At 44.6% G+C, this 18,011-nt stretch overlaps 1 protein-coding gene across 2 annotated transcripts in view; it reads left to right on the top strand.

Moving 5' to 3' along the window:
* Positions 1-18,011, top strand: part of LOC141098686 (cytochrome P450 2D14-like) — a 242,917-nt gene that overhangs the window by 50,547 nt on the left and 174,359 nt on the right. For both annotated transcript variants that reach the window (XM_073586651.1, XM_073586650.1), the window contains exon 4: positions 14,225-14,382. In XM_073586651.1, coding sequence (XP_073442752.1) covers positions 14,225-14,382 — 158 coding nt within the window. The remainder of the gene's footprint in view (positions 1-14,224; positions 14,383-18,011) is intronic.

Genomic DNA, 18,011 nt, shown 5'->3' on the forward strand with positions numbered 1-18,011 from the left:
CAGAGTGGAGCCGTGTGTGTACGGAGCAGAGATGTGTATGGAGCGGAGCCATGTGTGTATGACATGTACGGAGCAGAGCCGTGTGTGTACAAAGTATACAGAGCTGAGTCGTGTGTTTATGGAGCTGAGCAGAGCTGTGTGTGTATAGGGTGTACGGAGTGGAGCCACATGTCTATGGAGTGGAGCCGTGTGTGTGTGGGTTGTACGGAGCGGGGCATACGAAATGGAGCCCTGTGTGTATAAAGTGTACGGAGTTGAGCCATGTGTGTACGGGGTGTACAGAGCAGAACCACTTGTGTACGAGGTGTATGGAGCAAAGCCGCATGTGTGCAAGGTTTACGGAGTGGATCCATGTGTGTACAAGGTGTACAAAGCGTAGCTGCATGTGTGCAAGGTGTACGGAGCAGAACCACATGTGTACGAGGTTTACGGAGTGGAACCATGTGTGTGTGATGTGTACGGAGCGGAGCCATGTGTGTATGAGCCATTCAAAGTGGAACCGTGTGTATGAGGTGTGCAGAGCCATGCGTGTACAAGGTATATGGCGGGGAGCATTCATACCTCCCAACCATCCCGGATCCAGCAGGACAGTCCCGATTTTGAGTCTGCCCCACTGCCCCGGCCGGGAGGTTACTTTTCCAATGGACACAGGAGTACACAGCGGAGCCCCGAGGAGCACTTTAAAATTCGCATGTGACGTTCCACCGGAAGTGACGTGCTGGAAACTGACCAGAATCTATGTAATTTCGAGAGGAGATTGTGATGGAACCATGGAAGCACTTCAGGGAATGCTTCAGATCCATCGCCGTGTCCTCCTCCGATAGCGCGGACAGCGGGATTGCCTTGGACTCGGGGATGCCAGCCACGTGAGCAGATCATGATATGTCCTGCATCGGGAGGCTCAGGTGGGCACTACAATGGGAGCCGGGCTGCTATAGCATCTTTATAGAATCTTTATTTCTTTCTCTCTCTTTCTTTCTCTCTCTTTCTTTCTTTCCTCTATTCCTTTCTCTCTCTCTGTTCTTTCTTTCACTATGTTCTTTTTTTTTTCTCTTTCTTTCTTTCCCCTCTTTCTCTCTCTAATCTTAATTTCTTTCTCTCTCTGTTCTTTCTCTCTCTGTTCTTCTTTTCTCTCTCTCTCTGTTTTCTTTCTCTCTATGTTCTCCTTCTTTCCCCACTTTCTTTCTCTCGCTCTCTGTTCTTTCTTTCCCCTCTTTCTTTCTCTCTGTTCTTTCTTTCCCCTCTTTCTTTCTCTCTCTGTTCTTTATTTCTTTCCCCTCTTTCTTTCTCTCTCACTCTCTGTTCTTTCTTTCCCATCTCTTTTTTCTCTCTCTGTTCTTTTTTTCTGTCCACTCTTTCTTTCGCTCTGTTCTTTTTCTTTCTTTCTTCTTTCTTTCTCTGTTCTTTCTTTCCCCTCTTTCTTTGTCTCTCTGTTCTTTTTTTCTGTCCCCTCTTTCTTTCTCTCTGTTCTTTCTTTCTTTCTTTCTTTCTTTCTCTCTCTGTTTCTTTCTTTCCCCTCTTTCTGTCTTTCTTTCTTTCTTTCTCTTTCTTTATTTCTTTCTTTCTCTCTCTTTCCCTCCCCTCTTTCTTTCTATTTCTCTCTGTTCTTTCCCCTCTTTCTTTCTTTCTTTCATTCTATTTCTTTCTCTCTTTTCTTTCTTTCTTTCCCCTCTTTCTTTCTCTCTCTCTCTTTGTTCTCTCTTTCGTTCTGTTCTTTCTCTTTATTCCCCTGTTTCTTTCTGTCTCTAATCTTTCTTTCTTTTTCTCTCAATTCTTTCTTTCTCTCTTTCTTTATATCTGTTCTTTCTTTCTTTCTGTCTCTGTTCTTTCTTTCCCCTCTTTCTTTCTCTCTATCTGTGCTTTCTCTTTCTCTCTCTGTTCATTTTTCTTTCTCTCTCTGTTCTTTCTTTCCTATCTTTCATTCTCTCTATCTCTCATTTCTTTCTTTCTTTCCTTCCCCTCTTTCTTTCTCTCTCTGCTCTTTCCCCTCTTTCTTTCTCTTTCTCTCTGTTCTTTCTTTCTCTCTGTTATTTCTCTTTCTTTCCCCTCTTTCTTTCTCTCTAATCTATCTTTGTTTCTCTCTGTTCTTTCTTTTTCGCTCTGTTAATAATAATAATAATAATAATAATAAATTTTATTTTTATAGCGCCGACATATTCCGCAGCACTTTACATTTCAGAGGGGATTTGTACAGACAATAGACATTACAGCATAACAATAATCACATACAGTAGATTATAACAAATACCAAGAGGAATGAGGGCCCTGCTCGCAAGCTTACAGTCTATGAGGAAAGAGGTAGACACGAAAGGTGGGTGGTAACAGTTGCCCTGATTGTATGGACCAGCCATAATGTTAAGTGTGTAACAGTACAGACACAAAGGGCTAATGGATGCATAAAGCATGTGGGAACATGATGCTGAGAACCTGGTTATGGTAAAACTTTTGGCTCTGCCACACAGGGATAGGTTAGGTTAATGTGTTGAGGCGATAGGCCAGTCTGAATAAATGCGTTTTCAGGACATGCTTAAAATTGTGGGGATTGGGGACTAATCGTATTGACCTGGGAAGTGCATTCCAAAGAATTGGTGCGGCATGTGTAAAGTCTTGGAGACGGGAGTGGGAGGTTCTGACTATTGAGGATACTAACCTCAGGTCATCAGCAGAACGGAGGGCGCGGGTAGGGTGGTATACTGACACAAGGGAGGAGATGTAGGGTGGTGCTGAGCCATGGAGGGCTTTGTGGGTGAGGGTAATAAGTTTATACTGAATTCTGGAGTGGATGGGTAGCCAGTGTAATGACTGGCACAAGGTAGAGGCATCGGTGTAACGATTGGTGAGGAATATGATCCTGGCTGCAGCATTCAAGACAGATTGGAGAGGGGAGAGTTTTGTAAGAGGGAGACCGATTAGAAGAGAGTTACAATAGTCGAGACGAGAATGAATAAGAGAAACAGTAAGAGTTTTTGCAGAGTCAAAAGTAAGAAAAGGTCGAATTCTAGAAATGTTTTTGAGGTGCAGATGACAAGAGCGAGCCAGTGATCGAATGTGGGGGGCAAAGGAAAGCTCGGAATCAAGTATGACCCCAAGACAGCGGGCATGTTGCTGGGGAGTAATAGTGGAACCACAGACGGAAATGGCAATGTCGGGTGTAGGTACATTAGTAGCGGGAGGAAACACAAGGAGTTCAGTCTTTGACAGGTTCAGTTTCAGATATAGTGAGGACATGATATTAGACACAGCGTTTAGACAATCGCCAGTGTTTTCTAGAAAGGCTGGCGTGATGTCAGGAGAAGAAGCGTATAATTGGGTGTCATCAGCATAGAGATGGTAATGGAAACCAAATCTACTGATTGTTTGACCAATAGGGGCAGTGTACAAGGAGAAGAGGAGGGGGCCTAGAACCGATCCTTGAGGAACCCCAACAGTAAGGGGAAGGTGAGAGGAGGAGGAACCGGCAAAAGAAACAGTAAAGGAGCGGTCGGAGAGATAGGAGGAGAACCAGGAGAGAACGGTGTCCTTGAGGCCAATGGAATGGAGCATAGTGAGGAGGAGCTGATGATCCACAGTGTCGAATGCTGCAGAGAGATCCAAGAGAATTAGCATGGAGTAATGACCATTTGTTTTAGCTGTTAGCAGATCATTAGAGACTTTAGTGAGGGCAGTTTCAGTGGAGTGTAAAGAGCGGAAACCGGATTGGAGAGGGTCGAGAACAGAGTTTTCTGAGAGATAGCGGATAAGACGGGAGTGGACCAGGCGTTCCAGGAGTTTAGAGATGAAGGGAAGATTAGAGACAGGTCTATAGTTAGCGGCACAGTTTTGGTCGAGGGATGGTTTTTTAAGTAGTGGATGTATGATGGCATGCTTAAATGAGGAGGGAAAAATACCAGAAGAGAGAGAGAGGTTAAATATTTTAGTTAGGTGAGGGGTGACAGCAGGGGAAAGGGACTGGAGGAGATGTGACGGAAATGGGTCACTGGTGCAAGTAGTTGGGCGAGAAGATGCAAGGAGCCTGCTTACTTCTTCTTCTGTGACTGGTTCAAAATCAGAGAGTGAGTTAGATGCAGTGGGGGAGGGAGGACAGTGCATGGTATGAGGGGATTTGGAGATAATTTCCTGTCGGATCTGGTCAATTTTTTCTTTGAAGTAAGTGGCTAGATCGTCAGCTCGGAGCTCCGTGGTTGGGGCCTGTACTCTTGGATTAAGTAGGGAATGAAAAGTGTCAAAGAGACGTTTCGGGTTATTGGACAGTGAGGTGATGAGGGTGTTGAAATAGGTTTGTTTGGAGAGGTGAAGGGCAGTGTTGTATGTTCTAAGCATAAACTTAAAATGGATGAAATCTTCGTGTAGATTGGATTTTCTCCACAGACGTTCGGCGCACCTGGAGCACCGCTGCAGGAAACGTGTTTGCACCGTGTGCCAGGGTTGTCGCCGTCTGCGTTGTGGTGTTCTATTTATAGGGGGTGCAAATTCATCCAGGGCAGTTTGAAGTGTTTCATTGTAATGCTTCAATGCAGAATCAGGACATGAGAGGGAGGAGATAGGGGCCAATGAAGACTGCAAGTTCTTCAGAAGTTTCTGGGTGTTAATGGCCTGTATGTTTCTATAAGTCTGGACAGTGGGGGTGACCTGAGCAGCCTGGCAGTTCTTTATAGAGAATGAAAGAAGATTGTGGTCAGAGAGCGGGAGAGGGGAGTTTGCAAAATCATCCACTGCACAAAGCCGAGAGAAGACCAAGTCGAGGGAGTTTCCGTCTTCATGCGTTGGAGAATTAGTAAGCTGCGAAAGGCCAAATGAGGAGGTTAGAGATAAAAGGTGAGTAGCAGATGGGGAGAGGGGAAGAGCAATGGGGATGTTGAAATCTCCCATGATGAGGGTAGGGATGTCACAGGAGAGAAAATGTGGAAGCCAAGTGGCAAAATGATCCAGGAACTGATGGGAGGGGCCGGGAGGACGATACACCACCGCCACTCGCATGGAGAAGGGGGTGTAGAGTCTGACGGCATGGACCTCAAAAGAAGGGAAGACAAGTGAGGGTACTTGAGGGATAACCTGAAATGTACATTTTGGTGATAGGAGCAGACCAACGCCTCCACCAGCTCTATTGTCTGATCTTGGGGTATGAGAGAAGTGTAGCCCCCCATATGAAAGAGCAGCAGCAGCGGTAGTATCTGACTGCTGGATCCAGGTTTCAGTAAGAGCCAGAAGGTTAAGAGAATTAGAAAGGAAGAAGTCATGAATGAAGGAGAGTTTGTTACACACTGAGCGAGAATTCCAAAGTGCACAATTAAGAGAGACAGATGGCATGCAGGGAATATTAATAAGATTAGAGGGGTTACTGAGTGTAGCAGTGGGGGGGTTTGACTTTCTATAACATGGGGGACCAGGGTTGGGAGCAATGTCTCCTGCAACTAGGAGAAGGAGGATAGAAAGAGTGAGCAGATGGTTAAGTGATTTGTGAGAGCGTCTCTGGTGTTGAATGGTGGGACTGGCTGGATCTGTGCAATTTAACAATGTGAAAAGAGCATGAGTGCTATACAAAGGAGAGGAAAGAAGCGAGTGGCCAATATGGATGGAGTGTGGTGAGTTAATGCCAGGGCGGTGGATGTGTGTGAATGCAGCGGCAAGGATATACATTACACAAATGCATATGGTATATATTTGTTGTCCTCCAAATGTACAGAGAGTAGATGTATATAAATGTCTTACGTGTCTCCTGCCCTGTCTAACTGCCATGTTATAACTGCCAGAAGTACTTTGATACATGTACTTAGATTACATGTGCATAAATGCCACTCCTGCATAAATGCTCCCCCTAGCTAGGTCTGAATATATAGGAGGTTGAGGCTAAGTTTTTTTTTTTTTTTTTTTTTTTGTGGCTCTCTCTCTTCTCGTTAATCAATCACACTAAATTGAGACACCAGGACCCAATAAAATGTTGTGGTCAAATAAACACATGTCCAGCACTACATGGATCATAAAGCACTTTGAAAAGTTTCTTGACCTCACAACATAAGGGGACAAGCAGAGTAAGTTGAAAAAACTATATACCAGATATAAGCTTGCAGAGTTGAAAACACATAGATAGCATTCAGGATTAACTGCTTGCTGACATTGAATGGAGACACAGGAGTGGATTCAGAGCAAAGATTGGAAAAGCTGGTTACCAGATATAAGCTTGCAGAGTTGAAAACACATAGATAGCATTCAGGATTAACTGCTTGCTGACATTGAATGGAGACACAGGAGTGGATTCAGAGCAGAGATTGGAAAAGCTGGTTACCAGATATAAGCTTGCAGAGTTGAAAACACATAGATAGCATTCAGGATTAACTGCTTGCTGACATTGAATGGAGACACAGGAGTGGATTCAGAGCAGAGATTGGAAAAGCTGGTTACCTGTATGAAGAGAATAGAGATGCGTGTCACATTCATCCATGTTATAACTGCCAGATGTACTTTGATACATGTACTTAGATTACATGTGCATAAATGCCACCCCTGCTCTGTTCTTTCTTTCTCTCTCTGTTTCTTTCTCTCTCTGTTCTTTCTTTCTCTCTGTTTTTTTTCTCTCTCTGTTCTTTCTGTACCCTCCTTCTATCTTTCTTTCTCTCTTTCTCTTTGTTCTTTCTCTCTATCTGCTCTTTCTTTCTCTCTTTCTTTCTCTCTATCTCTCTGTTCTCTCTTTCTCTGTTCTCTTTCCTTCCCATCTTTCTTTCTCTCTATCTCTCTGTTCTTTCTTTCCCCTTTTTCTTTCTTTCTTTCTTTCTTTCTTTCTCTTTCTTTCTTTTTTCTTTCTCTCTCTGTTGTTTCTTTATTTCTCTTTCGTTCTCTTTCTCTCTCCCTCTCTGTTCTTTCTTTCTTTCCCCTATTTCTTTTTTTCTCTCTCTCTTTCTCTGTTCTTTTCCTCTGTCCCCTCGTTCTTTTTCTCTGTTCTTTCTTTCTTTCCCCTCTTTCTTTCTTTATTTCTATATATCTCTCTTTCTTTCTTTCTGTTAGGGTTGCGGATCGCACTAAATATAAAATATAAGGAAGTACGATCGCAACCCAGGGTCCACTGTGCAGAGATGGAAAACTGCTGCTCAGTAATGGCAGAATACTGAGTGAACACTGGCGGGTTAACCACTTACACGGTGTGCACAGGAACGAACTCTGTTTCCTCACAGAGCCGCTAAAACAAGCGCCAGAGCCTGTTAACTACACAGGTCTTGGCTGAAGGAGTGCTCTTAAACGGTCACAGGACTCCAGAGACAAGGGCTAGAGTCTCTCAGTGCAGCCGCGGTGCCAGCTAGGAGTAATATGAAAATAGCCCACAAGTGTGCACAAAGCCACTCTGGTGCACACCACCTATAGCCCAGGATTGGGCTAACAAGGGCACAACTTGCACACGGCACTGCACTGGTGGGAGCTGAGACTTGGCGCAGTACGAGAGTGCCACATACGGGATGGCACAGTCTGACTCTAGTGTGAGGTGCCGTGACTTGGTAGCACTGTGGCGCTAGACAATGCCACTAATAGGCGCTGACTCTAAACCAGAACGCTGCAACACACACAGCCAAGGGAGGGGAATCATAATGAGTCAGTCGCACACACATTCATCCATCATCTCACACACCTTAAACCATAAAAGCCTATACTAGCGCACGGCCTTGTGGCCATGCGATCCTTTTATAGGCGCAGCCTTCCGGGACCTTGAAGATGGTCCAATCCAAGCAGCAATAGGACCTGAGCATGTGACCCCTGGCCTCCAATGAGAGGACGACCCGCGGGCATGCTTAGTAGCCCGAAAGAAGGCCTTAGTCCCAGGATCTGCTTGCTGCTGACCAGTGCAGGCTGCTATCACTGACCCTGAGATGGCAGCAGAAACTGAACTGACAGCACTGGCGTGATCAAGTCACCGGTAACAACGTCTCTGCTGAGCAGCCTCCTCTACGGCCGGGACTGAATGGGAGACCGCAGAAGGCAATGCTTGAGATTCCTCCTGTGCAGAGGCAGGAACCCGACACTTAGCTCTTTCTTTATCTCTGTTCTTTCTTCCTCTTTCTTCCCCCTCTTTCTTTCTCTCTCTAATCTTTCTTTCCCTCTCTGTTCTTTCTTTGTCTCTCTCTCTCTGTTCTTCCTTTCTTTCTCTCTGTTCTTTCTTTCTCTGTTCTCTTTCTTTCCACCGGGAGACATCAGGTACGACCGCCGCCCCTGCAACTGGGTTGCTGTTATGAATGGGTCACCGAGAAGATAAAGGCAAAACAAGCTAAGTCACAGAAAACCAGAGAGGTTGGTAACTATGCAGATTGCAGACCCCTGATCCTAACCACACAACTAGCAGCAGCCGTGAAGCGTACCTACGATGATCCTAGACGCCTCATCTCCACCGGAGGACTAAATAAGCCTGAAGCATGAAAAGGGGAAAACTAGCTGCCCCAGAGCAGACCCCAAAGGAAAGACAGCCCCCACACATGTATTGATGGTGAAACAAGATGAAAGCACAAACACAGGCAGGAAAATAGGCTGAGCAAATGATGGGGCCCAAACTAACTAGAAAGGGCAGGAAAGGAAAGACATAGTCTGCAATCTGCAAAAAACCCTACAAAAATAATGTCCAACACTTCTGTGATAGCAAAATTAAACCTGAAGTCACTAGACTTCTCCCACTATATCAGCACTCTGAAATATTCTGAGACAGAGCAAAAAGAGGCCAATCTAATAAGGGACAAAAAGCAAGTTGGCAAATACAGATAAATAAGAGTGGAAATTCAGCGCTGCCCCAGCCGGGGCTGGCTGACCACACAAAAAACAGAATAGACCAACAAAATCAAGAGTGAACATTAGCAGAAAAACTTAGCTTTAGATGACTGGAACAGAGCTGAAAACCAAGACCTGTCAAGCCAGAAGGAATCACCAACGCCAGAATAGGGCGTCGGCTGTCTTAAATCCAGTCTGAGATTCCTGAGGCCAATCGTCATCCTCCTTATCAGGTGGCAGATCTCTACTGATTAAATCAGCCTCACTACCTCCTGTTACCACCAGAGGGAGCCTGGAAGGAGAACTCACAACTGGTGGACCAGAGAATGCACTCACAACAGGTTGCCCCCTGAGTTCCCGTACACCGTGTGCAACGGGCCAGTACTCCGCATGGGACAAATGGAGGAGCTGTGTTCTCAATTTAAAAGCACTAAGCTGACTGTGATGGGGAAATGGAAGAAGTCCCTGCTGAAAAGAGTAAGGCTGGAACAAGCACGTCCCATTCGACATCTTCTGATTTCAGCAGAAGAGCCTGAGCAGCTGATGGGTGTCACTATGCATCACGGGTTTCCTTTACCACAAATTCAGGACCCCCGCCTCAACCCCTATAAGTGCCCACAGACACCGCTACCACCAGATGTCAGGCCAAAAATCAAGATAGCAGTGCCGCCTGAGATTGAGGCACCAGCCGCAACTCCTGCAGAGTCCCTGGCAGCAGAAATACCACCTGCAACAGCTGATGTGCACTCAGTACCGGTAGCAATGACAATCTCTGCCATTCCACCTGAGCCAGTGGCAAACCATCCCTCACCAGGAGAAAAAGAATACCTGCAATTTGTAGACTGCCAGCAACCGGATGAAGACACCCAGAGCATCTCCCCTGGAAGCAGCCTAAGCATCCAGCTTCCAGTACCCCAGGAGGGGCACACCAACATTAAGGAGAATATGAATAACTAACTTTGTTACCCAGGAGGGTATTTGCACCGTTGTGCCCCATTGTTTACAATTATGTTCCAGTTTTCTTCAGTTTGCCTAGTTGCGTTGGCAGCATTTATTATGAAAATCTGAACTATGGTGATCATGAACTTGGAGTGAATCACAAACTGTCATTGTAAATAGTTTGCAACTCTTTAGGTGCCCTCTCTTGGTTTTACTCGTACATAGGTCTTTTATAAGTAAGGACTACCTCATCGTGGAGCATGGCTCCCACCTAAAGGACACTGCAAGAGATCCCGGCTGGGAGTGGTGTCCAGCACTTACAAGAATTATTGAAGTTTTGATGTGAAGTATTTTATATTGTGCCTTATGACAGTATTTATAGAGAATAGCTTTTATATAGACTCTAGTTAGTATCAATGACAAATAGGAATGTTTTAATGAAGAGATTTGAATAAAGATGAAGATTTGGAAAATGCAGGTGACGAACCAGGCATCCACGGTTGTCACTTAGGGTTAATGAAAGAAAGTAGAAAATCTGTAAGAAGAAGTGATAATGCTTGAAGTAGCACTTTAAATTAGGTAGCATGACTTTAAAGATAGTTAGTTAAAAATTGTTTGCAACGTTCAAGAGACAGTGCCTCTCATATTTAGAAGATTAGATAAGAACTGTTTATTAGCATTACAAAAATTTTGTATGTTTCTGTATTTGTCAACTTCTGTTTTCTTGCAGCCCGCAGACGTGCTGTGTTTAACGGAGAGGGTATATGGCACCCCTGAGGGTTCAGTCGCCACAGAGGTACTGCACCTCCTCCTGAGGTGTGGTACCCCACTATCCAGGTAATGTGGAGACACCTGACCACACTCCAACACCTGCACCCCACACCACAAAGTAGTGTAGCAGAGCACCTTCGGCGGCTCCCTGCTTGGAGTGTAGCATAGCACCCCTTGGTGGCTCCCTGCTTGGAACACAAAACATGCTGGGAGGTGGGTGTAGTTTAGTTTACACAAAAGAGCGGAAAGAGTTGAGTTCAAGTCAGTCATTCATTCAGTCAGTGAGTGAGGATGTAGAAGGACAGAGAGTGAGACAGAGAAGATCCCCGGGAGAGGGATGGAAGAAGGAAGTGCTGCAGCAGGCCACAGTGATATGGGTCTGCTGACACAGGAAAGAGACAGAGAAAGGAAGCTTGATTCTCCATTGGGAAGAAAGATTAGCACGGAAAGTAAGGAGAATAGAAGAACTAAGGAACAGGGTTGGAAGAGAGAACCCTTCCCAAGTTCTAAGCGCAAGGCCGTGGTCCGGTCCCCGAGGTTGTACGGATACTAATGGTCCTGCAGCAGACACCGGAGGAATAGAAGTAGTGACCACTTTATTCCCACACAAGACATGGGGGCACAACAGCAACATAATAGTGAGCCGAGACTTAGTAGCAAGGAGTCCCCGAAGCAGGCTACAGCTGTCTGCCGTACAAGTAGAGTTCATAGGAACATCTGACAGGAGGAACTCCAGTGTAACTCAGTACTAGGAGTACTTCATTCAAAGGCGCTATAAGAGGAGACGTTCAGAAAAGGCACACAAGTTGGCGGAGTGTTGGAAAGGAGTACTTCATCTTGCCTGGAAGTTGGCTGAGCTCCTGACCCGGAGGACACGGCACGGAGGCGGGCACCTGTGCCTGCAACAGACTGTGAGTAAAGCTTTGGAACTACATGCCCTGGTGTCCTCTACTTATTCCTGCGCCAACCTGCCCAGCACTGCCACATCCCTTGCGCCCGACACTACACCATCTACGTGTCACTTCATCTACTCTGCCCTGGGACTACAGCCCTGCCTGTGGAGGGCTATAACATCATTGCTGCACCACCCCATCTGTCTCAGAGGATCTGTCTGCAGCGTTGGCTTACATCTCCATTGCCGAACACCACAGGTGGCGTCACGAATCACTTATGAACTTTCATCACCATATGCACACTGCAACAACTCCTTTTACAATGGGCGCCGTGGGCCACGGGCCGGGTCCCAGCTGCCGTGACATTTCCCATTGAAGCTCATCGGGCCCGGTACCGAGTACCCCACAGCCCTGGGAGGGCAACCCACTCCATGCTCTGGACACTGTGCTAGCAGACACAGCTACCCTTCTTGGTACACCTTGCATTGATTGATGAGTTGCACTACCTGACCAACTTCTGTGGGTTATAAACACCGCCTTATGCTACTTTACAGTACCTCTAGGGGTAAGAGCAATGACAAAAACTAAAAGAGAACAAAACAGCCCTTTATTTTTTTAAGCAGTGTATTTATACAGCTGAAACTAGAAGTTTACATACATTACTTAAAAAGACACATGTAAATGTTTTTCTCAATATCTGACATGAAATCAGAGTAAAACTTTCCCATTTAGGTCAATTAGGATTACAATAATTTTTAATATATGCCAAATATCAGAATAATGAGAGAGAGAATGTTTAAGGCATTTTTATTTCTTACTGCAAAGCTCAAAGTTTACATACACTAAGATTACTATGCCTTTAAACAATTCTGGACTGCCCATATGATGATGTCTTGTGTTTGGAAGCTTCTGATTTTTGGCAACATCCGAGTTAATTAGAGACACACCTGTGGATGTATTTTAACGAAGACCTGAAACACACTGCTTCTTTGTGTAGCATCCTGGAAAAGTCTAAAGAAATCAGCCAAGGTATCAGGAAGAGAATTGTGGACTTGCCAAATCTGGCTCATCCTTGGGTACAATTTCAAGGTACCTGAAGGTGCCTTGTTAATCTGTACAAACAATTATATTCAAGTACAAACAGGATGGGAATGTCCATCCATCATACCATTCGGAAAGGAGACTTGCTCTGCGTCCCAGAGATGAATGTGCTTTGGTCCAAAATGTGCATATCAACCCAAGGACAAAAGCAAAAGACCTTGTGAAGATGATGGTGGAAGCTGCTAAGATTGTCATTATCTACAGAAGAAGCCATTACTCCAAAAGAAACATAAAAAAGCCAGATTAATGCTTGCAAATGCACATGAATGTCTTGTGGCACGAAGAAACTAAAATTCAACTTTTTGGGCATAATGACCATCATTATGTTTGGAGGAAGAAGGGAGAAGCTTAGAAGCTTAAGAACACCATCCCAAATGTGTAACACAGGGTGGCAGCATCATGTTTTGGGGTTGTTTGGCTACAGGAGGGACAGGTGCACTTCACAAAATAGATGGCATCATGAGAAAAGAAGATTATGTGACAATGATGAAGCAACATCTCAAGACATCAGCCAGGAAGTTTAAGCTTGGGCAGAAATAGGTCTTCCAAATGGACAATGACTTAAAACATACTGCCAAAATGGTAACAAAGTGGCTTAAGGATAACAATGTCAATGTTTTGGAGTGGCCATCACAATGCCCTCATCTCTGTCCTATTGAAAATTTATGGGCAAAGCTGAAAAGGCAGGTACGAGCAAGGCGACCTACAAACCTGGATCAGTTACACTTGTTTTTTCAGGAGGAATGGGCCCAAACTATTATGAGAAGCATGTGGAAGGATATCCTAAATGTTTGACCCAAGACATTCAGTTTAAGGGCAATGGTACCAAATACAAATGATAGGCATTTAAACTTTTGACTTTGCAGTAAGTAATAAAAATGCTTTAAAATATTTTCTCTCACTAATTGTTCTGACATTTGGCAAATATTAATAATTATGGTAATCCTAATTGACCTAAAATGGGAAAGGTTTTTTTTAATTTCATGTCAGATATTAAGAAAAACAGTTTCCTACTCCACACTGATGAGGGGCAATACCCCGAAACAGCTGTCTGTGGATGGATACCATGTTTTGGCATAGGTGGCTTCATTCATTGGAGACTGCCCTTCCCGTGGTTGTTCCTTCCCAGGGAAAGACCTGGCTAGTCATTGCTTGCGTTGAAAAACACGTGATGGTGTCTCCGCGGCTTGTGTTTTGCATGTTTTTACATATTTCTTATAAGGGATGGGGGCAGTGCTCTAGAATGACTGGGTTGAGAACATGTCATGGTGTCTCTGCAGTGTTGGATGTTGATCTCCATGAGTTCATTCATCCTCATTTTTCATGATGATATAAAGTAGACATGTGGAAAATGTTTAATTATTTTTATTAGTATGACTATCTCAGTTTAGGGTATAAAAATTAAAAGTGCAAAAATTGCAATTTTTTAAAAATTTTCATCAAATTTCCAATTTATTCAAAAATAGACACAAATCATATTGACCTAAATTTACCTCTAATAAGAAGTACAATGGGTAAAAAAAAACAGTCTCAGAATCATTGGGACATGTTGAAGCGTTCCAGAGTTATTACCACATAAAGTGAAGCTAGTCAGAATAGTAGATTGTGAGTCTTCGAGGGCAGGGTCCTTTCTCCTCCTGTACCAGTCATGACTTGTATTGTTTAAGATTACTTTACTCTTTTTTTTATGTATACCCCTTTAATACCTTAATGTAAAGACCTCTGACACTGTACATGTGATTTCACATGTTAAATCGTTATCATTATTTTGTTTTTTACAGATCAGTTTGATCCAACTTACTTCATAAACAATGCTGTTAGTAATGTGATCTGTTCTATCGCATTTGGAGATCGGTTTGAGTACAATGATGAAAAATTTCTACGACTTTTACATTTGTTTAATGAAACCTTGACAAATGAATCCGGACTCTTGTTTCAGGTAATTAAAAAGCTTTAGAGCTATAAGCACTAATACCCACTTTATGAAAATGCTAAAAAACCTTCATCAAAGAGGGGGAAGACAGGAAATCTAGTGCCAATTATTGGATGTAGTAAACATATATTCCCTTAAAAAAACAATCTTTAATGATTCCAATATTTAAAAAAACACCTATCCAGTGAATAACAATTGCTTAGATACCAAAAAATAGAAAAAGACCACATAAAAAAAACTTACAAAACCCTGCAATAGGCCTGGTCCTGAACCTGCCTGGCTGTGGAGTTTGCCACCTATAAGAAGGAATGTTTGGCACCCCCAATCAATGAGGACTATCCCTCACTCCCTTATTTTACCCTAACAATATAGGTGGGAAAACAATATAGTTAAAGTGAAGAAATGAAACAATACAAATATCCACATGCCTATAAAGATCCCCTGCAGGTGTTTGGTAGACAAACCAGATGTAGTAACACTAAATATCACATAAACCATCTGTCACCACCATGACAAGCATTCTAAGCAAGTGCTATAACTAGGATATATGATAAATTTCTCCCATTAGATAATTCTAGACCAGGTATTCATTTCACAATCTATTAGCAAAAGCAGGACATATGCCCAATATAACAGAGAGTACTCTTATCATGTATAGGATGTGCCCCAATGCATTTCCCCGCTGTCACTGTTCATCAGGAGACCCAAATGATGTAGTAGGATAGGATATATCTATCCATCATGGCATCCGGCTTTTAAAATATCCGTATCATCATTTAAGCCTCCTGATGAACAGTGACAGCGGGGAAATGCGTTGGGGCACTTCCTTTCCATGATAAATGTACTCTCTGTTATATTGGGCATATGTCCTGCTTTTGTTTATTGAATGTGAAATGTATACCAGACACTCCATTTGTACACACGTGTTTCGTGGTGTTTGCATCTCATCACTGCAAACCACGATACCAGTTTTGCCTTGGTGAGAGGCCTCTAACAGGGTGTTTGAGGAGTAATGTTTATTCTTGTGGAGGATGCCAAATTGGTGTAAGTCATGTGACAAGATTCACTAAAGGATCAATATTAACTTCTAGGATTGCTACTTCCAATAGGTGGTGCTAGAATTCCAGTTCTTTTTCTCTCTGAGGAGGTTATTTACATATTTATATTCCCAGTAGGCCTATAAGTATCCTAAAGATGACTTAGCACTTTTCACAAGGAGAAAAATTGCTCCTCAGGCCCACTTTCAGTTGCATATTCTGAATAGAGATATTCCATTTTTGATGACCAGTCGAGTAAGTGACTTGGAAACAAGTGAAAGTTAAAAACAGGTGTTGAGAGATAAAGTTCAAGGCTTGAAAGTACTTAATTTTTCCCAAACATTTATTTTCCTTTATTGTTTATTTGGATAATGGATTGCAAGTTTGGAGATTTCCTTCATTGCACAGTCTGCCAAATGTATGCACAACTGGATTAGGATTTCAGGGGTGAATACACCTGTGACAGATGTGAACATGCTGTCCACTTGGAAACTCTTATTAGAATTCTGGAGGAACATAGTAAAACACTAAGGGCGCTTGACAATCTTTAGAGGAGCATGCTGCTGTAAGGAGGAAGACCGAGCTGTGAGTACCTGTACCGAGCCGGGTCCAGGACTGTTGAGGCTGCCTCCCTTGTTGTCTGGGGGAAGGAATGAGGAGCCAGGCCAATCTCATGACCCGGGTAGGAGGGGCAATATAAAAGTAAAAGCGTGCGCAGCAGCAGGCAGATTGGCACGAATCGGGAGCAGCAGCAGAAGCGCGCAACCGAGTGAGCAGTGTGATCCATCCCCTGAGCACCGGCACCGCGATTGGCTGCGTTTGTCAGCTCCCGCTATCTTCAGCGGGACCGCTGAGAAGAGAGGTGCCGTGCACTCAGTGACTGTGAGAACCTTCCAAGTGCAAAGGAGAGGAAGCCGAGTACCGGATGTACCCTTGTGGCCTTTCCCTGCCGGTTGATGTAAGACAGATCCCGTTTGACTCTGGAAACCCTGCGGCCTTGTTTGCTTTAGCTGCAGAAGTTCATGGACTAGGGGCTCAGCCGAAGGTTCCGGAGACCGACCACTTCCGCCAGAAGTCAGATCGTCATTTAAAGGACCCCATATGAGGACATCTCCCCAGCCGCTGCCGGAACTACAACCCCCCTGCGGGATCATCTGCTGCAGAGGAGCATACAGGACATGATAAGTGCCTTCATTGGACTACTATTGTTTTACATTTGTTATATCTATTATTCCCCTCCCATTAACTTCCCATCGAGGAGTGAATACCTTGTTCTATTAAATTTGTTTGTCTCCTGTCTATCACTGCATCCCACAACCAGCTTACACTGCTCAAAGTAGTGGGGAAAGACATGAAGGGTGAAGAAACAGATCAGGATGAGTAAGTAAGTAGCTGGGTAAATATAGTAAGCAGTAGTACAAAGGAGTCAAAGAAAAGGAACTCCACTCTTATGTCTGTGCTTCCAAGAAAAGTTGCCTAATTAGGTGATGATGCAATGGTGTCAGTCTAAGAAATGTGACTTGTCTTCCTCTCTGAAAATGCAGTTTGCATAGTTTCAGAAATGGTAACCCTCGTGAATTCCGCTCTTAATAACGATCAGGAGAACAGCTCCGCTAATAGATGGGAAGAGGGTAATGCAAGTAGGTTTAGACAGTTGCTAGTTATCGATGGGTCGCTCTCCCAGGGCTGTGGGGTACTTGGTACCGGGCCGGTATCATCGGGATGTGTCACAGCAGCGGGGACCCGGTCCGTGGCCCTGGGCGCCCAAGTAATGGGGGAATGTAATGGTTTGAATGAATAGTTTGTGACGCCACCTGTGGTGTTCGGCAAGTGAGATGTTAGGCCGACACTGCATGCAGATCCTCTGGGGCTGGTGGTGTGTTGCAGCCAAGATGGTGAAGCTCCCCACAGGTGGAACTGTAGCCCCAGGGCAGTGTAGATGTAGGGGGAAGAGGAGAGGCACAAGAGGTGTAGAAGCTGGTACCCAGATGTAGCGGGTTGGATGCAAGAATGAATGGAGGACACCAGGGCTTGCAGTTCCAAAGCTTTACTCACAGCCTGTGGTACACACAGGTGCCTGCCTCCGTGCCGTGTCCTCCGGGTCAGGGACTCAGTCAACCTCCAGGCAAGATGGAATTCTCCCTTCTATCGCTCCGCCAACATGTGCCTTTCTGAACGTCTCCTCTATAGTGCCTTTAAGTGTGAAGTACTCCCAGTACTTAGTTACACTGGAGTGCCTCCTGACAGATGTTCCCAAGAACTCTACTTGTACGGCAGACAGCTGTAGCCTGCTTCGGGGACTCTCTACTCCTGAGTCCCGGCTCACTAAGTTGCTGTTGTGCCCCCAAGTCATAGATGGGAGTAGTGCATTTACAGCCCACTACTCCACCGGTGTCTGCTGCAGAACCATTAGTGTCCATACAACCTCAGGGACCGGGCCCCGGCCTTGTGCTTAGAACTTCTAGGCAGGGTTCTTCCTCTAACCCACATCCTCTCTGTTCCCTTTTACTCCTTCGTTCCATTCTAATCTCTCTCTCTTATGGAAGAACTCCTTCTTTCCTTTCCCGTGCCAGCAGACCCAGGTCACTGAGATCTGCT

The sequence above is a fragment of the Dendrobates tinctorius genome, unplaced genomic scaffold, assembly GCF_039654945.1.
Source record: "Dendrobates tinctorius isolate UK_male_01 unplaced genomic scaffold, ASM3965494v1 ptg000094l, whole genome shotgun sequence".
Lineage (NCBI taxonomy): Eukaryota > Metazoa > Chordata > Amphibia > Anura > Dendrobatidae > Dendrobates > Dendrobates tinctorius.